The sequence below is a fragment of the Quercus lobata genome, chromosome 5 (assembly GCF_001633185.2).
Source record: "Quercus lobata isolate SW786 chromosome 5, ValleyOak3.0 Primary Assembly, whole genome shotgun sequence".
NCBI lineage: Eukaryota > Viridiplantae > Streptophyta > Magnoliopsida > Fagales > Fagaceae > Quercus > Quercus lobata.
This window is the reverse complement of record NC_044908.1, coordinates 43,153,725-43,174,898: the sequence shown is the minus strand read 5'-3', so window position 1 is coordinate 43,174,898 and position 21,174 is coordinate 43,153,725. Positions and strand designations below refer to the sequence as shown.

Below are 21,174 nucleotides of genomic sequence, written 5' to 3'. Positions count from 1 at the left end.
AAAACTTAAGGAAGCAAAGCGGTTGGTGTGTGTTTTGTAGGGAGAAAAGGTGAATGTTCTAAACATTATGTAACCTACAGTTCAGACCATACCTCTTTTTTAATTTACCAACCAGGTACCCAATTACAAAAGTCTAGTGCCATATCTGAATAGCCACAGTTTGTTCTCTTAGAATGTACCATAGATTTTGTTACAAAATGATTTAAAAACAAAACAAAAAAAAAAGTTGTCCCATGAAAAGTAAAAATTCTACAATGCTCTCAAAGTTGGCCATTTTCAACTGCAGCATCTTTTGGATGATTTTATTTTGTTTTGTGTTTTTGTTTTTATATATTTGACATTTATGGCTAATTTAGCCTATTTACTGTTTTTTAAGACATCAATTTTTTAAAGTATAGTTTATAAGGTAAACTAAATAACCTAATGAAAACAACTTTATCCAAATACACATATATTTGTTAATTTACTTAATTGCAAGTAGTGTAGAAATAAACTAGGTGTGTATAAAATTAAACTTGACTTTTTTTTTTTTTTTTGACCAAGAAAACTGACTTTTAGATGGTTAGTTGGGAAGATTAATTTTTAAGCTTGGATGCAAAAATAGGCTTTAAAACCACCGAAGCTAGCTTTAAAAAATTTTAAAAAATACAACAACTTGCAAAAGTTTGGCCCACAAAAATTAATTGCAAATAGTGAAAAAGATTTCAAAGGCCCATCTGAAAACACACACACACAGAGAAATTGTGTTTGGATGAACTTTTAATAGAAAAATTATTTATTAAAAATTAAAAAAAATATAGCTATAACAAATAATAAATAAATAAATAACTAATCCAAACTCGGGAAAAATGGGTATTTGTCCATAATTTACAAACTATGAAGCAAAATGCTCATATTTTTTTAACTCAATTTTCATAAAATTAAGTTACAGGTGGAACTCGATATCAGCAATGTCGAGTTCCATGCATATTTTGTCACTTCAATTTTTTTGAAAATTCAAGTGGAACTCGACATTGCTAATTTGGAGTTCCACTTAAACTCGACATCAGCAATGTCGATTTAGAGGATATTGAGTTTTACATAAAACTCGATTTTGTTAAAATCAAGTTTAAAAAATAAAGACATTTTGCTAAATAATTTTAAAATAAGGACATTTGGCTAAATAGTTTGTAAACTATGGGCAAATGCTCATTTTCCCCTCCAAACTCTAACAACAGGAAATACTTTATTGTGTACAGCAAGCAAAAAAGTAAACACTTGAAGTAATTCTTAGGTAATTTCGGAATATGGAAAATGATATTTTTTTTTCTCATATTTATGGTGAAATACACTCATTAAATATTATAATGAAGTTTACTATGAATATGAGAGAAGAGAGCATCATTTTTCTGTAATCTAAAAGAGTTCCTAAAAATTTTCTAATAAAATCAGTGAAAAAGAAGAATAGAGCAACCAAAAAAAAAAACCCCAAAATGGAAAAAAGCAAAAAGAAAAAAAGAAAAAGAAAACTGCACAATTAGGCTTTATTTAAATAAATGGGGGAAGATTAAGAAATGGGGGCATATGAGTGAGATTTGGAGGAGTAGAAGGGGACAGAATAGACATCCTCCCGGAAATACAGGAAGTCCGTACAGTTTGTAATAATAATATTATTATCATTATATAGTAATATTTTATTATTTTTTACTTTGTTTATAACTGACAAAGCCAAGCACTACTCTCTTTACTACAGTCCTTACTCACTCACTCTGTGCCACACATCACACTCCCAACAGTAGTCACTGCAGTAACAGCAGTGCTGTGTTAGCTCAGCCTTCGGACCAGAGCAAACAAAAATAAAAACACAAAATGCAAAAACAGAAATACCCCCCAAAAAAAAAAAAATCAATTTTATTATTAAAATAATATACTCTTTGTTACCGATTAAACCCTCCACCATCGTCAAAGCTTTTTGATTTGATTTGTTACCTAAAAACAAAACAAAAAAAAAAAAAAAAAAACCTCTTCACAGTTCACACTCACTCACTCACTCTCACTTTGTCAAAAAAAAAACAAAGAGTGAAAGTAGAAACAAACAGAAAAAAATAAAAATAAGAAAAAAAAGGAAAGAAAGAAAGAAAGAGAAAGAGAAAGAGAAAGAGAGAGAGAGAGAGCTTCCTCTTTTTGAGACTAAACTCTCTTTTCTCTTTTCTCTTTCTATCTCTCAGACTCCCAAAGCTTTATTTACCCACATCATAAAAATGCAGGCATGACCTCTCTGTCTCTCCCACTACCACACTCACACTCACTTTTTCCATTTCTCTCATTCCCAAACAAGACTCTTTCTTTCTTCTTCTTCTTCTTCTTCTCTACTGTTTCAAAACGCTTAATAATTATCTAATAATGGGTCTGATCGATCTGAACACCACGGAGGAAGACGAAACGCCGTCGTCGGGGTCGTCCTCAACAACTTCATCGTCGTTCTCCGTAGTCGGGTTGAACACCAGTGTCGGGTCGGGTTCGAATTTGGTGGTGGGTGCATCAGCATCAGCATCAGCATCAGCGTCAGCACCAGGTTCGGCTTCGTCTGCGGTGTGTTTGGAGCTATGGCACGCGTGTGCGGGCCCACTGATATCTCTGCCGAAGAAAGGTAGTGTGGTGGTGTACTTCCCTCAGGGTCAGTTGGAACAGCTTCCGGATTTCTCGCTCGCACCTGCCTACACTGATGATGTCCCTCCCCACGTGTTCTGTCGCGTCCTCGATGTCAAGCTCCATGTATGCCCTCTTAATCAAACACCCACCAAACTATAACATTATCTATATCTATCTATGTCTGTCTCTCTGTCTCTCTCTCTCTCTCTGTCTCACTTCTTTGTTTTTACTAAAATCTTTTCTGCTCGTTTTGTTCGTTCATGAATGCTGTTGGGTATTTTGGGTTTTCTGTTTTTTTTTTTTGGAGAGATTTTTTTTTTAGCGAAAATTCTGCTTTACCAAGTTACTGTGCAGGAATGAGCTAATTTGAGCTTAAAGTGTTTCTTTTTATGGGTTCTATTGGGGTTTGAAGTGTAAATTCTTGGTTTTTCTTGAGCTTATGGTTTCCTGTTGAAGCAATGGGGGTGTTAAAGAAGGTTCTCTTATTGTGAATTTGATGTGAAATGTTGTGGTTTTTTTGGTTCTGGGGCAGGCGGAGGAGGGGACTGATGAGGTCTATGCACAGGTTTTACTGGTTCCTGAAAGTGAGGTGAGCTTTGTTCAGATTTTATGCATTTTTTTTTTTGTTGCCAATAAAATGTAGGAAACAAGGATAAATTTGAGCATTGGGAATTAAAATGATGGACAAACTTCCAACTTTGCCGTGTGGCTGTGCGTATTTTAGGCCAAAACGACAAATATGATCTTTCTAACTTGGAAACGTGGAATTTTCTAACTGTGTCATTTCCATTTTCCATTTGGTATTATTAGCAACAAAATGAGGCATTGAAATTTTTTGAATTTGGCATTTCTTTGTTTTTTTTCCGTGTCCTTGAAAATTTGAATGAAGTCATGTGATTTACTTCATGTGTAAATGTATATTTTTTCATTCCTTATTTGCTTTCATGTTGAAGCTCTAGAGGGTGATTTTTGTTTTGCATGAATTGTCATTTTACACAGCAATTCGAGCAGAAACTGCAAGAAGGGGAAGTTGATGTAGATGGTGAAGAAGAGGATGTTGAAGTAGCTGCGAATTCATCTACACCCCACATGTTCTGTAAGACCCTTACTGCTTCTGATACTAGTACTCATGGAGGCTTCTCTGTCCCTCGTCGAGCTGCTGAGGACTGTTTCCCTCCCCTGGTAATTGTATTGAGTTTTTCTCTCCACATATATGCTGGCATTACCTGGTTTCCATCATCAACCAATTGTTTTGAATGCACGTTTTTTATACCAATGTATGTGCTTTAAGCTTAATACTTCTTTTGCATAGGTAGATAAGCTTTGGTAAATTGTTATTGTAGGACTATAAGCAACAGAGGCCATCGCAAGAGCTTGTGGCAAAGGATCTGCATGGTGTGGAATGGAAGTTTCGACATATCTACCGGGGTACACCATAGTATCCAATTCATATTTAGTGCTCCATTTGCTGAGATATCTCAGATGGTCAAATAATAACATGTGATTAGAATTTTGATGAAGTCTTTTTACTGCCTCTTGTCTTGAGCAGGGCAGCCACGCAGGCATTTGCTCACTACTGGGTGGAGTGCTTTTGTAAACAAGAAGAAGCTTGTTTCTGGAGATGCTGTGCTCTTTCTTAGGTAAATGGCTTCACATTGAGGACGTTGATTTATAAAAATTTGAAAGATTAGGTTAGGAGAGTAGACAGGAGAAGAGAAGAATGGAGAGAGAGAGAGAGAGAGAAGGTTTTGGGCGTCATCAATTAGTACTTCATCTTGGCACATTTTATAGTGGAGTGATATGACAAGATTACAAGAACACCCTTATGCTAATATAAAATAATAAGCAAATCTTAAAAAATGACAAAGTTAACGCACAGGAAACCTCAGATGTTATTTGTGATTCTTAAATGATATTTGCACCAGGGGTGAGGATGGAGAATTGCGACTTGGAGTCAGAAGAGCTGTTCAAGTTAAAGGTGGTGCTACTTTCTCAGCACTCTGTAGCCAGCAGATGAATCAAACCTCTCTCATGGAGGTGGTTAATGCTATATCCCTGAGAGGTCCATTCAACATTTACTACAATCCAAGGTATTGAGCTGTTCTCTTTGTCTTGTATTTGTCCAAAACATATAGCATTTTGTTGTTATCTTATTGTTAGTTAGTGATTGGCATGTACAATCTCAGAATGAGGTCTTTAACATATGGGGTCTCAAGTTCAAACCCCCATTCAAACTTACCTTTTCTTTGAGGTGCTTGTCAACAGCTTGGCTCTATTTGGGTTACAGGGGAATTATATGGACTAAAAAGGAATTTCAGTTGGAATAATGTGAACTTCATTTGCATCACTTGCATGTGTTTGTATAGGTTCGCTTAGAGAGTTTGTTATGCATATCTTATAGGATTTTTGTTTTGTTTTTTTTTGTTGTTCTCATAGAAGAGAAGTTGAAACAATTAAGTGTTGAAGAAAATTATTGTACAAAGTGCCTCCATTTCTCTGTTCTCACTTCCACCTTAGGTTCCATATAAGCACTGCAATTTCATATTTTCTCTTCCACTGGATATCCCACACAGCTAACACTATCCAGAACATCACTTCATCTCAAAAGTATTCTGACCTTTCCCCTTTCTTTCCATCTGCCACCACGTCTGTACTTTTTTCACTCCCTACATCAATCTGCCTTAAAAAGTATGATCACTTCTCCTTACAAAGTAATGCCATTATCCTTCGCCTTTGAACCTTAGGTTTACAAGGTTGCCAATGACCCTTTGTCTTCTTTCTAACTATTTGCTTGTTATATGGTAAGGTTTTTACTCAGTGGTTTCTACTATTCTGTTTCACTATCTTCATGCTTACCTATTGTTGAAAGTTCAAAGATTCATTTTGTCCATGCTTTCCTAATTGTGCCCTATATGACTAAACTTTTCTTAGCATATCTAGTAGGCCCAGCTCATCAGAATTCATAATTCCTCTTCGTAAATTCTTGAAGAGTGCGGACCATTCTTTTTCAGTTGGAATGAGGTTCAAAATGCGTTTTGAAGCAGAAGATGCCGCAGAGAGAAGGTTAGGCTTGTTGTGCTTGAACAACTTAAGATAAAATACTTCATCAGAATCTAACTAACGTTCCCCCTCCTTTTTGTCAGATACACTGGGTTTATAACTGGAATTAGCGATGCGGATCCTGTTAGATGGCCTGGTTCAAAATGGAGATGCCTACTGGTATGTATTTATGACAGAACCTGATCGTCTTTACAATAATTATTTTCCTCAAATGCTAATCAGGGGCTTGCGCATTGAGGATTAGATTTAATGGTAATCTTACACTTTATTTGTGTGGTGTGTGTGTATTTGCATTTAAAATAAGTTGCCACGGTTCATTGTACCCTCTGTTGTAGCCTTTGTGCTTTTTAACCGTAAGGTTTACAGTCCTCTTCTGCCACTATACTTTCTCTTTAAAACATTATACAAATGCTTTCTCTTCCTTCTCTGCCATTGTACCTTCTCTTTCAATCAATGTAATTAGTTAAATAACTATACATTGTTCTCTTTGAGACATAACACAAATGCTTATAGATTCCAACACTGTACAAATTATTAATTAAATAATTATTATTTCTAGAAAACTTTTAGGGTCATTCCTTGAATCTTGATTATGATTATGATATCAAATGTATGCTTCTTATTCCATTCATTTAGCTGTATGTTTGAGGCTTGAAGTTCAGTTCATGATGTAAAATAAGATTGTCTCTATCAATTGTGACTGGAAACTTGCTTTACATATCCTTTAGTTCATATAAAGTTTTCAATTGTTTGTAATTTACTCCTATCTTCTGAGTGCCTGAAACTCATTATATGATCAATAATGAATTAAACTTTGCTGAGCAAATGTCAAATGCATTGGGCATCAGAAGAGCTGTGTAATTTTTTTTTTTTTAAATTTTTTAAATAGTGTTGGGTATCAAAATCCACTAAATGAATTCTCCCATCCTCATTTTTAATTTGAATGCGTGTACTTTTGTGAACTATGACACAAAATACTAGCCTCATACTTTGAATTCTGAGACTAGTAGTATCAGGAAGGGTATGACATCTTCTATTGATGTTTGTTTTGCTCTTGCAGTTTCAAGCAGCGCTTTGTCATTCACAAAAATTAACATCTAAGACTCCATTTGGCATTGCTCTAGTTGTAGAGCTTTTGCTGTAGGAAGTAGAGCTTTCGCAATAAAGTGACTAAAAAGAGTTTTAGGATTTTGAGCGGCTGACAAGCTAAAATGCTAAAGTGATTTGAAGTTACACTCATTTGGTAGCAAAATTAATAAAGGGCTTTTAAATGTGAAAAGTGATAAAAGAAGATATCTGTTAAATTACCAATTGTCCCAAAAGCTTAAGTTATCAGGATATGGTAAATTTAATCATTTAACCACATACTTCTAACACTCCCTCTCATGTGTGGGCTTAAACTCCCTTTTAATAGGTGAGGTTCAACATATTGGATCTTAAATGGGAGGTAGAGTGGAGGTGACTGGGATCAAACTCAGGATCTTCTAATCCAGTGTTGTTAAAAGCACACTTAAGCTCAAAGCCCCAAGCTCTCAATGTTTCGCTAGGCCAAAAAAAAGCTCATTAATGAAGTGTGTTTTAGGCACACTTTTTTGGAGCTTTTTGAAGAAGCACAAAGTACCTAGGCACACTTTTTTTTGTTTTATTACTAAAAAAGATATGCGTCATCAAAATTAATTTTTTGATCTTGAAAGAAATGGCATGGACCAATGATTTATTACACAACCTCTATCTTTGGGGTGTTGTATTACACAAATAATTTTTTTATAAATACGAACAAGGTTAATTTACAAGTCTTGTGCTTTTTTGGTGTTTTGACTTTTAGATGTATGTTGATCGAACCATATACATCATTTGATCATAACTATCATGGTTCTATACTTTTATAGAGCACAAGAGAATTATATAAAATATTATTTTTGAAATTTCTTTGACTAGATTATTATGATATTCACCATTGATAATTGTTTTCAATGTGCTTTAAAAAAAATTTAAGAATTGAAATAACTTAGGTAAAATTCGAATTTACAAACATTATAAAATTGCACTTAACCTAATAGGTAATACTAATATATACAAATTTTGAGTTATTATTATTTTTTTATTATATGTTATGAATATTAAAGTTTATGAGATATTATATTTGAAAAATGTGCGTTCTACTTCAATTAGACGTGCACTTGCACTTTACACCTAGGCTCCAAAAGGCTTATGTGCTTTAAGTGCGCTTGACACTTTTACCAACATTTTCTTGCCCTGATACTATGTTAAATTACCAATTGTTCCAAAAGCTTGAGTTATTGGGATATGGTAAATGTAATCATTTAGTCATACACTTTATTTCTAACATTCAGCACCAGACCATTGGGAGAATTTCAAGAGAAATCTTATTCACCTTTAAAATAATCCGTCTCCAGAGGAGTACAATATTAGGCTTATATAAACTACTAACCTAATTCTAATTGACTTAGGAAACCTAATTTCTAAATGATTTGTGAAATCCCAATTATTGAATTACAAAATACCAATGACTCTTAAGATAGTACTAATAAACCTAATTACTGTAACTACTAATTTCTAAAATAGAATACAATTGACTCCAAAATTTTTTTTAAAAAAACTAAATTAAAATCAATATTTCCTTCTGCTTCCCGCCGCATCACATGATAAAAGTGCTTGTATTTTCATACTTGAAATCAATTAATTCAATTAACGGCCAATGTTTATTTGATTAATAATATTAGTAATAATAATAATTATTGGCTCTCTCTCTCTCAAAATTGGTGGGGCATTCAGAGTCATTTTAAGACATAAGCATGGGCTTTTTTTGTGAATTCATTATTTATATTAAAAGCTAGAGCAATGCACTAAGAGCTTTAATGCTAAAGCTTGAAATTCCAGCTTTAACTTAAAGATGTTTTGTGCTTTAGGAGGTCCTTAAAGCTCTTCTTCCCTTCTTCCCCTCCTAACATGCTATAGACTGGCAGCTCTAAATCTATGGCCAAGAATTTCTCTGTAGTGTCCCATGGGATAGTTTGTGGGTTTCTGATTGATATTGACTTTGATCATTATTGGATTACTTCTAAGTTGTATTAAAATTTTATGCCTAATAATCACTAGCCCATGCATCAGAATTTATGCTACTCTTTAAGTTTGTCAACGTTTGGAGCACTTCATATATTTGTTTGGATGCTCTTGCATCTGAGTTGTCTGTGTTGTAACCATTCTTACTTTTAATATGAGATGTTCCTGAAGAAATTGTTAGATTTGAAGGTAGCAAACAATGTTGGCTTCTTTTTGCAGGTACGGTGGGATGATATAGAGACCAGGCATAACAGGGTCTCTCCATGGGAAATTGAACCATCTGGTTCTCTTTCCAGTTCCAGTAGCTTGATGGCATCTGGTTCAAAGAGGACCAGGATCGGTTTGCCTTCAGCAAAACTGGAATTTCCAGTTCCTAGTAGGTTCTTTTGCATTATGAGTTTATTCATAACCATTTTTCTTTTCCTTTTCCATGTAACATGATTGAATGGTCTTGATGTTTCTAACAGATGGGATTGGAGCATCAGACTTTGGGGAATCTTCAAGGTTCCAGAAGGTCTTGCAAGGTCAAGAAATTTTGGGTTTTTCCCATTATGATGGTATTGATACTCAGAACCATCATCCATCTGAAACAAGGAGGTGTTTTCCTGGTTCAAATGGTTCTGTGATTGCTGGAATGGGAGATGGTGTTAGAAACCCAGTTGTGAATTCTGATCTCTCCTATAAAGGCACAGGCTTTAGTGAATCTTTCCAATTCCGTAAGGTCTTGCAAGGTCAAGAAATTTTTCCAAGCTCTCCATATGGAAGAGCTCCAGCCACAAATGAGGCTCATGACAATGGTAGACTAGGAATCTTTGATGGTGTTCAAGTGCCGAACTCACGGAAGGGATGGTCTGCCATGATGCAGGGCAATAATGCCTATATGCGCCCATCTGCCCCATCTATGCAAGTTTCATCTCCATCTTCTGTGTTAATGTTCCAGCAGGCAATTAATCCCGTTTCAAGCTTAAGTTCAGTGTATAATTTCAATAATATGGAGGAGCAGAGAATTAGTAACCGAAATTTGCTTGTTTCTGAAACAATTGGTGGTAAGCTCACACCATCCTCACACTCTGGTTACAGCTTCTGTAAGAAAGATCAGGGAGGCATGAATTCTTCTGGTTTCGAGCATAATCAACAGGGTATTTCACTTCATCCTTTTGCAAACCGATCCACATTTGGGGGCAGTCAAGATCTAGTTTCCTCATGTAAAAGTAGCTGCAGACTCTTTGGGTTTTCACTGACGGAGGAAAAAGATGCTGCAAATACAGAGGACAACCCCACTCCAGTTTCCTTGTCATTGAATCCTGGTGCTTCTTATTTGCCAACATGTTGGGGAACAGTTCCATCCAAAGCCTCTGTTGATGACACAGGCAATTGGAAGCAATTCTACCAAAGTAAGCAACCTCTTATGCTGTAGAAGATATGCCTTTTGATATTGCATTGTGTTCTAACTGTTGTAACTTGTAAGGTAGGAATTGCATCTTTGCAAGCAGTGGAGTGTTGTAAATGGGAAATTGGTCTACTAAGCTTGACTGGTGGTGTGATTATCTGATTATGGGTTGGAGCTAAAATTGATCTGAAGGGTTTCTCAGTTGTTTAGGGAAATGATGGAAAGTGGTTTATAAGGATGGTGAGGTTGATTCTTTTTGGAGATGATCCACGGCAATAAGTGCCAACTGGTCATTTTCATTTATTGATGATATTATGTTTTGGGGGGTGTTTGGCAGTTAGCATCCTGAAGTGAGTTTTTTTGCTCATCTTGAGTGGCACATGACACATGTTGTTATGGTGTAAGGCTCACCAAAAAAAGGCAGATCTAGGGGTGGCTCATGCTAAAATGTCATGGTGGTAATCTTACCATCTGATTTGAAGTACGTCTTATGCGATTGTGCATATAAGATACTCGGTTTAATTTCAGGGTCAGAACAAATGATCCATAATAATCCATGCTACTATTCTTACTATCAAGTAGACAAGTAGATGATTTTGGACTTGCCTTTATTTTTCCAGGCATAAGTTTCTTTATCCTGAATCCTGATTAATTGAAAGTCTATGTAATTTCATGCCTCTATGGCTGATTAAGTTGATATTATTTTGCAGGGAACTCCGCAATATTGTCTCAAGAACTATGATATGTACTGAAGATTTGAGTAGCCGAGGTTGCAGGAGAGAATGCATTGTTGCTCAGATTATGTGTGCTGCCACTATTGTAACTTAGCTTTTGAGGAGAAAATTGTAATTATTCCCTCTTAGGTAAATTGAATAGTATCTCTACTTTAAGAACAGTTTGTATTAATCTATTAGGTTTCTTGTCATCTTCCCCGTTGGATATTGGTCTGTTCTAACTTATCAAATTCTACCCAATTCAAAATTGTTATAGCAATTGTAATTGGCCTATATTTATCAAGTTCATTCTCTCTGCATGAACTCTGTTTAGATCTTGGCCGCTGCATTCTAAGTTTGTTCGGCATATGTAATTGTTTGTAGTCGTTGCTTGTTTTGCTTATTATTTCTTGCTTAGAACTACCCTCTTTCATTTTATGCTTTTATTGTTTCTCTTTTTGGCTTAGGAGCCTTATTAGTTACATTTCTTAGAATGAAAATGATTTTGAGGTATCACTTCAATTAAAAAATGGCCGAATGAATGTATTTTTCTGGGTGTATTTGTTTTTGCTGAATAGCGTATGAAATTATAAGTTGCAGTCTGGTCTCATATTATAGTATTGGTTGAATATTATTAAAACTAGTATGTAACTCATGCAAACACATAGATGCATTTAAAATTAAATATAATTTTTATTATAAAAATATAAATAATTAGTCAAATTATTTTTTTGAAAAAATAAATATAATTAGCTACAAATTAAAAATTTTACCTAAATTTAGTACTATTTATAATAATTTTTTCTTCTTCTAACTTTTAATAAGATGGCACGTGTGGTAATCTTTCTTGCGTGGTGATTTTTATTGAGCATATATGATAATTTATTTATTTATAAATTATATAGTTCATTAATATTAGATTATTAGTATTTTTGTACTCATTAATTCACTTGACACAAAAATTAAAAAAACTTTAGTGGATACATGACACAAATTTAAGTGAATAATTATGGTGTAGTTTCTACCTAAATTTAGATACATAGTGCAAAATTGGATTTTAATTTTAAATTCTAATTGAGCTTTCTCTTAACTTTACCTCTATATATAAAAGACAATATTTGGTTTGTTTGATTTCAATAACCTTCCGCTTTTAGATGTCCATGCATACCACGTGCCTTGTAATTAGATGCATTTACAAGTGTATTAAATTTAAAAACCAAAATAATACCAAGTTCAAGATGAAATTATATTGATCTTTATGGATCATATTAAATCTTATCACTGAATGACAATAAGGATGTCAAGAATTTTGTAGTATAGTGGCATTGTTTGATTTTCTTTATGAGAACTAGAATTTGAAATCCACTTGTAATAATTATTAAAAAAAAAAAAAAAAAGGAGTAATTAGGAATAGAATGTGCAGCCGTGCCCCAATACACCCACAAAAAAGAAGTGACCAAAAGTTTGTAAGCAATAACAATGGTCTACAATGGAAAATGCTAATGTACGATATAGTCTACTCTCTTTTATTATGAGAAAAATGACTCAAATACTTCTGAACTTATTGTTGTAAATATCAAGTTAAAATAAAATATATTAAAAATGCACCAACTAATAAGTACAAAGAATTGTTTACTAAAAAAAGAGTATGCATCTTTGTATTTTTTTTTCTCCACAAAACTTTTGACAAAGTTTGACTTACACATTCGAAGAAGTTTGTTTAATGGTCTCTACTCTCACCCAAAAAAGAAAAAAGAAAAAAAAAGTTTGAAGTCATCAGTCAGATATCCAATAATTTATTACAAGTTACATAGACAAAGAGATGTGACTGTAAGTAACTTTTCAACTCAATGAATACGTAATTCGTACGCGGAGAGATTACTTCAAAAGAAGGCAAAAAGCAACAGATTCATTCTAGGGGCATTTAGCCGTGTTTTAGAGTAAATTAGTGGTTAATTATAATTTCAACTACTCTCTTTTTCACACCGTCAAATTTAGTATGCATTTGGCACCCGTTTAAAAAGCAAGCTTATTTTATTATTCAACTTATTTTTACAACTATTTATGAGTCTCACTACACTTTTTGGTACTATTCATGGGTCTCGCTGTACTATTTCAGCTAATTTTTACCTTCATGTATTGTACTTTCAGCAAAAAGTTTACAGTTTTAGCAAAATAAGCGGATTCCAAATAGGCCCTTAATTATCAAAATGCAAATCTTTATCATATCTATAAACCAATTCCAAAACAATGTGTTATCATTCAATCATCTCTTTAGAGTGTGCTTGAATAAATTACTTTTATTGTGTTAATTTTTTAAATAAACTAGTCTCTAATCCGTGCGATGCATGAGAAAACTATTGTGTATAAAGATGTAAACTATTCTTTTTCTCTTCCTCATTTATTGCACATTCGGATTCCAATTTCATAGTTTCCCATCCTTGATAGGAGACAATAAATAACGTAATGAAAAATAGAAATCAAACTTAAGTTTAAATTAAAATGAAAAATCAAATCCTTTGCATCTTTAATTATCCATTAAATGAATGAAACCCAAATTTAAAGAACTACTTAATCAATATTTCAAATAAATTGAAAGACAACTTTAATGTGTTTTTTTGTATCTTCTTCCTTTGTTGCTTCGTAGTAGTCACTGAATATGTCCTTTTGGGATAAGTTGGTGTGAGTTGCTCATTGCTTTGAACATCAACTTTTTGAAACTTTGTAGAATCACTATCTTGTTCACTTGATAAGTTGCTGTTATATTCATTTGAAGTATCACCAATGTAAGCCTAGCAATAGAACATGTTGAGAAATGTATTACAACATATAGAAGTTAAAAATCAAATTTGTAATTTTGCTATATTAAAGAATACGTACTTTTGTTGTTTTATCAAAATACCCATGACTAAAAAAAGGTTTTGGCAAATACACGATATAGCATCCACATACTAACTTCAGAATAAAAATATGCAATATAGAAATTAAAAAAACATGATTCTTTGATAGAACACAAATTGTATATAGAGGTAGTAAAAACAATGGCAATCTTGAAATGAAACAATAAAACCAAACATAAAACCAAGTTTGAGATAACCAAGAAACTTAAATATGCAATCACATTCCAATTTCAAATTATTTCTAGAAACATATTACCAATAAATATGCAAGAAACAGTACAGAATAAAGGAGAGATTGGTAAATACTTGATTGTCCTTGTCTTGTAGTTGTATTACCAAATAACCTAAATAACAAAATGCCAGATCCCTACTAGCAAAACAATAAGAATTTGATTTTCAACTAACATTCAAGAAACATTAATAGAAGAGAAATTCAACAGTGCAGTGCAGTGTAGTGTAGTGCAGATTTTTATGAAACTCATTGCATCAATTAGCTGACAAACCACTAGGCGCTGTTGAACCACTAACCTGTCCTTAGCAATGGGTTTGAAATTATGACCATGATACCCAAGAGTCTTCCAATATATATTAAAAAGACAGCTTTATTTATGATCACAATTAAGCTCTTTAAGATACATGATGCACAAATTATTCTGGATAGTGACAATAATAAGTTCTTAATTTTTTTTGTTCATAATAATAATAATAAAAACATGTGTAATATGTTTACCTTGATGAAAAGGTTGTATCTTTGACCCCAACTTTGCTATTCCTGATGCAGCCTAGTATTGGGAATTTAGCAATTTTCTAGGTCTCAGCCCTCTATAAGCTAGGAAAACATGATGTAAAATTAGTTGTAATGCAGATATGGTCACGTACACCTTAACCTCAGCACTATATAAATTGTAACAAAAGAAACAAATAAATGATTTAAAAAAATAATAAAAAAAATAAACAGAACAAAGCAATACAAAGGTCGGACTAATATAACCAAAGAGAAGAAATTTACTATGAAATTCTGCATTGATGATGAGAAAGTTAAATATTTCAATTACCTCAATAAGATAAGGAAAATCAAGAGAGCCCCATTCAAACTATATATATGCTAGTGTTAGTACAACCTCGCATGTGGAGCATTTTCACACATAATTATACATGTTCATTTAAGAAATCTTCAATTGTTTTGCAGAAGATTTACATATTGATTTTTTTATTCATTTAATTTTTATGTAAGTATGTTACCATGTGATTTTGCTAGCAGATCTCCATGGCAATATAAAATCTATGAATATTAATCTGTTGACAAACTATGAAAAATATATTAATCTGTTGAAACCATTATCAATAGTAGTCGTTTCACTTCATAAACAATTGACATACACTCTTGATCAAAATTAAGAGAGTTTTATGAACTTGATCACATGGCTTCCATCAAATTTAAGAGGGAATCATCTTTTTAAGTAAAATAATAAAACTTTATAAAAGTTTTGATTCCTTTGAAGTTATTAAGGGTAAAAAACTCTAATCTTAATGCACAAACACACCATGAAATAAATCATTAAAAAAATCAAACCTACTTCTCAAAACGGAATCATATCAAAATCTCTTCCAAGACTCCACCAAACCCACATATTTGTCATGCTCAGAATTGGGACCATAGGCACGACTTGAAACACTGACTTGTATTGATCTAAACTTACATAAACTGAATAATTTCCCACAGCCCCATCAAATTTCTCTACTACTCTTCTAGTCCACAGCAATAGCAGCCCAACAAAGGCCCCTAAACCTCCAAAGTGACACCAGTCCAGAGACTAATAATCAATAGTGCAGCCAAAAAAAAAAAAACATTTGTACAATACTATCAACTATTACCAAAACTATCTAAATGTTGTTTTCTACTATATAAACCTATCTCACCATCAATACCAATCCCAATATCTAACATATGAATCATAAATTTTTGGTGATATGAATTGCAGTTTTGTCTTCAAGAAGACTTCCAAGTTCTACCAGAGCGTTGTTTTCCATGGGAGACTATTCATCTCAGGGTGTGAGTACTGGAAAGGCCTTTTCCTTGATAGTGTTACTTTCATTGCACACATAAGAGGCCCCAACATAATGGTATACTGTTATTGGTATTCCATAACAATTATTGCATTCATGGACCATAAGAATTGAAGCAGGCATGAGAAATATGAATTTATTCTGCATTGTCCAGTGCTCAGCTAAAATGAAATAACTTAGCTAGGTGCATCATGGTCATAACATGGAGATATAATTTTTCCAGACCCAAATCTAACATATGAATCATAAAAAAATTTCAAATACACAATCTCAAAGAATTAGAATTTAAAATTCCTTATGAATTTTGAATTTAAATCCACAAACTATACACTAAAATCAAGTTTTTAAGCGGTAGCCACATGAACCCAAATAAAAATTTACAAAATTAAATCCAAAAAAACTGAATAGAAAATCAGAATTATAAAGAGAGTAATAAAAATTCAGAATTATAAAGCGAGCAAAAAATTTTCAGAAGAGAGAATGAAAAATATAAATTTTCAGTCGTGAGTTGCATTGTAACAAATAATCCCCAAAAAAATATTATTTATAATATAATATAGGGTTATGGATTCCTAATCAAATTTGGTTAGGGTTATGGATTATAATCAAAATATAATATAGGGTTATGAATTCCTAATCAATTTTGGTTACCTTTGCCGACTGACATAATTGAAATATACAATGGGCTGAATAAGCCGGAGTATAAGGGGCCGGTTTTGATGGCTGTCGTCAGCGCTCAAAGGTGGAGATCGGTCCTTGTGAGTAGCACCATGGAAAGATCGGTGATGCCTTCTTTCAATTTCGGACCTGGCAGTGTGGGTATGGCTTCTGGGTGAGATTTATTTTTAGTGTTAGGTTTTGGGGAAGGAGAGGGTAGAGAAATAGAGAAGAAAGAGGAACTGCAAAGCATGGGTCTACGTTTTGGAGGAAGAAGAAGGTTGGTTGCATTTATCGGGTTTTGTAAAAGATTTTTTGTGCGTTTATGTTTTTTTTTTTTTTTTTTTTTGGGTTTCGCATTTATTTGGTTTTGGAAAAGTTTTTTTTTTTTTTTTTTTTTTTTTTGCGTTTATGCTTTTTTTTTTTTTTTGGGTTTCAGAAAAGTTTTTCTTTTTGTGTTTATGTTTTTTTTTTTAATAAATATTATGCTGACGTGGAAATTTGTGGGAGCTTCAAAAGTTTCGGTTATATATATATATAATATATATAAGAGGTTCAAGTTACACCTGATGTAACTTTTTAAAGTTACACATTTTTTAAACCATTGGATTTAAGTAGATCCAATGGTTAAAAAAAGACTCTCATTATTACAAATATTCTTATTAGGATCTCATTAATTACCCTCATTTATTACATTCTAAACCTATCTCTAAACCCAAAAATGTTTCTCTTTGTTTCTCTCTCTCTGTCTCCTCCACCATTGCTCCTCCACCATTGTTCCACCTCTACAGGTTGTCAGCAGAAAGAAAAAAAAAAAAAACCAAGCCGAATACTTTAGGAATAAGATATATAATCAAATAAGGAAATCCCTTAAATGAAAAACTACTCAATTCGAATACTTTTAAATTTCCCATCTTTGAGAGGAATTTAATCCTTTCAGCATTCCAGGAACGATAGCCGGAACCACATAAGTACTTAACTTCTAACAGATCTGAAGCATTCAAGGAAATAGATATATTGCTAGTATTGCCATAATATGAGAGTCCACATAATATAGGAGAATCAACCATGACTTCTACCATATTGTCACATGACGACAATCCCAATGATTTAAGATGATGATGATGACAACTTGAAATCTTTATTCCTTTCAGCATATAACAAGAAGTTATCTCTAAGGTCTCAAGGACTGGAAGTCTAGAAAGATGGTCATGAAGCCACTTTTCTGTTAAGTTTGGCATATCTAGATTTAGCTTTTTCAGATTTTTTAAAGGAAGCAAGTTGAGCTCGGATATATGCTTCTCTGTTAACATAGATAATGACGATTTGATTCTTCCAATTCAAACCTCTCAAGGTCATTGTTGTGAACCTTAATTTCCACGAGTTAGGAAGACTGAAAATCTTTATACATCATTTCCACCACTAATGTTCATCTATATATATGGCGTATTTTTAGTGTTGGCTTGGTTTTTTTTTTTTTTTTTTTTTCTTTCTGGCAACCTGTAGAAGTGGAACAATGGTGAGAGAGAGAGAGAGAGAGAGAGAGAGAGAGAGAGAGAGAGAGAGAGAGAGAGAGAGAGAGAGAGAAATGTCAAACGTTTTTGGGTTTAGAGATAGGTTTAGAAGGTAATTAATGAGATCTTAATAAGAATATTTGTAATAATAAGTGTCTTTTTTTAACCATTGAATTTACTTAAATCCAATGGTTTAAAAAAGGTGTAACTCTAAAGAGTTACACTAGGTGTAACTTGAACCCATCTCTCTCTCTCTCTCTCTCTCTCTCTCTCTCTCTCTCTATATATATATATATATATATTATATAAAAGTATTAGGGGTGTCAAATAGGTGAGTTTGGGGTGGGCATAATTGGGTTGGGTATATAAAACTCATTTACCCATTAAAACTCATTTAACTAATTGCTTCTAATTCAAATCTAACCCAATCCAATTATTATGGGTAAACCCCAACTCACCCAATTACCCAATTATCAAAATTATGAAAATGCCATTAAAGTGAAAACCCCAACACTTTCTTGGATTCCCTTTTCCATTCTCTCTAGTCTCCATTCTTGGGATTAAAAAATTCCACATAAGCACATCCACATCAGCAATTATATTAAAAATCCAAAAAAAAAAAAAAATTCTTTTCATTTCTATTTTCTCTCACTTTCTTGGCAACCAAACAGTGCAACAAATACAAAGAAATGTCATTTCAAGCTCAAAAATTTCCTAGAATTTCGAAAGCAACTGTCCTTGAAACAAATAGAAATTCTTCTGAACCAAAAAAAGAGAAAAATGAACACATCCTTATCAATTACTCCATTCTTAAATTACCCAAATTAAAAAAAAAAAAAAAAAATTCAAACCCAGTAATGGTGTTTGAGATATAACGTGAAAACTATCAAGTCAAAAAGTATGTGTTCGAGCGGTGCTCCGGTGGAGATGATGGCGAGCTGAGTCTAGACTTGGTGATGAGCCTTCACGTTTTGGCAGCGATCTACTCGAGTTTAGGGCGGTTTGAGGAGGTAATTTCGGTTCTGGAGCAGGCCATTCAGGTTCCGGATCCTCCTAAAGGTGTCTTTTACAGATTGGGTCGTCTTCCTGGCTTTCTGCAACAGCTGTGCAAACTGGGAAATTTCTAGATTTTCCAGGACTGCTCTGAATTCCCAAATCATGTTAGTCATACACATTTCTACTAAGGTTCTTTCTTCACAATGGTTATAGCAGTCAAGTGTTATGTCCCTGAATCTCTTGATGCATTCCATTAAATCTTCACCATTCCTTTGCTTGGTCGCTTGAAGGGTTGCAAGCGTTACTGTTTCCTCTCCATGGAAGTACTTAGTGCAAAATACATCCACCATGTCATTCCAAGTTGGGATCGATCCTAGTTTTAAGCCGATGTACTAGGTGTGTGCCTGGTCACATAATGACTTTGAAAATTCTCGAAGACATAAGTCTTCGTCTGTGGTGTAAGGGCCAAGGGTATCAATAAACTTGCTTATGTGTTAAACTGCACTTCCCTTCCTACCATCGTATTGTGCAAAGGCCCTCGGCTCATACCTCTCAGGGTATGGTTTACTGAGTACCTTTAGTGGGTAAGGAGGCCTTCGTGTGCAAAACCTCTCCTTAGGTGTTCTAGCTTTCTCTTGTTCCAGGAGAGCCGCTACTTCAGCCATAGTAATGAAACGCTGTTCTGCATTCCATGAGACACCTCCTGCTAGTGTCTCTTCTTTGTTTGCCGCATGCTCTGGGTCATGCTGACTTCCTTTCTCCTTCGTCTTGTTTGCTTTTAGTTGATGGATTTCTTCCATCATTTGTTGTTGCGAGTGCTGCAATGATTGTAATACTTCAATAAAAGTATTAACATTGTTCGTGGGAATTCTTGACTGTGGCTGAGGATCAACCCCCGTTTTGTTGGCACCTTCTATTTGGTTAGGCTGCTGTTGGTGAGGCGTCGTTGGCCTGGACTCTACTTGCGAGGGCATGACACTCATATTTTGTGTCGTTTTGGACTTTGGTAGTATTGTTTGCGAGGGATTCTGTGTTTTCACCCCTATCTATTTTCCAACTCCCCAGTGAAGTCACCAATTGTAAAGTGGTGGGCTGTGTTAATAGTGTTGGGCTACTTCCTACTGCACTAGGCCCAAGTTTTCTGGATAAGGGAGTTGGGACTGGTTCAACTGCAACTCAATTTAGTCCGGCTTGTGTGCAAACTATGCCTGGTTTGCTAGAAACATGCTTGCACTAGGCAGAGTTGTTTCAGATAAGTTGTGGCAGACAGACATAATAGCAAAAAAAATAAAAAAATAAAAAAATAAAATAAAATATCTAGTTTCTTAGTAAGAAATGACCAAATGATCCCCAAACACAATCACAACAATAAAAATAACTTTTACAAAAAAGAAAGAATAAAAGGGAGCAAATAGTAATATGTATGGGTTAATCAGAATATGAAGAAATCAACTTAAATCTGGTTCGCAGGAGCAAAACCAGAGAGGAAAGAACGTTCCTTCTCAACGCAATTAATCTTCCAAGAAAATCCTACCGTGGAGATTAACTATCCTGAGGGAAACGGACCTGAATGGTTAATGTACAAAGGCTCTTTTTGGTTTTTGACAGAGAGCAGGATTTCGTGAGGGAGAGAGGGAATCAATCTACCAGTGCATGCTTGCTGTTCTATTTCTCTCTATTTTCTTTCTGGTTGTTTTCTTTCTTTCCCTTCCACTCGTTTCTTTTATATTTTCTGGGATCTCTTTTCGAATTCCTATTTCTTAGTTATGATTCCTGTTGTTACTCTGTTTTTTGTTCACGGCAAGATTCTCTTTTTATAGTGCCTGCCGTAACCGTATTTTATTGTTTTAGCCCTTAACCTTCTTTGTCTAGTCTGGGTGTACTGGCCGACCACTACTGGTTCGTCTGTGTGCCACCCCCTCATCACTAGACAAAGAAGGGTATTTTGTTTGTTTGTCTGCCGTGGCACCCTTTCTTGCTACGGTCTGGGTTCTTTCTCTCTCCCTATCCCTCATGGCATGCACCTAGTGGTTCCAACTCAGCTTGCTTCTTTTGGGTAGTAAGTCATCCTAGCAGGACACTTCCTCGAAAGAACCTGAGTCGAAACTTCAAAAATAGATTTTTCCCCTCTCCCCACTACCAAACCATGCCTTCTGAATCTC

General features: G+C 34.1%; 1 protein-coding gene across 1 annotated transcript; it reads left to right on the top strand.

Annotated features, from left to right (window-relative positions):
* The first annotated feature begins 2,140 nt into the window (after positions 1-2,140).
* Positions 2,141-11,247, top strand: LOC115989591 (auxin response factor 3). Its single transcript, XM_031113348.1, is given in 12 exon segments — positions 2,141-2,754; positions 3,164-3,220; positions 3,631-3,813; positions 3,975-4,059; positions 4,181-4,271; positions 4,557-4,721; positions 5,563-5,694; positions 5,775-5,850; positions 8,995-9,151; positions 9,243-10,099; positions 10,101-10,169; positions 10,876-11,247. Coding segments are annotated over 12 exon segments (2,286 nt in total). The 5' UTR covers positions 2,141-2,382; the 3' UTR covers positions 10,918-11,247.
* The last annotated feature ends 9,927 nt before the right edge of the window (positions 11,248-21,174 follow it).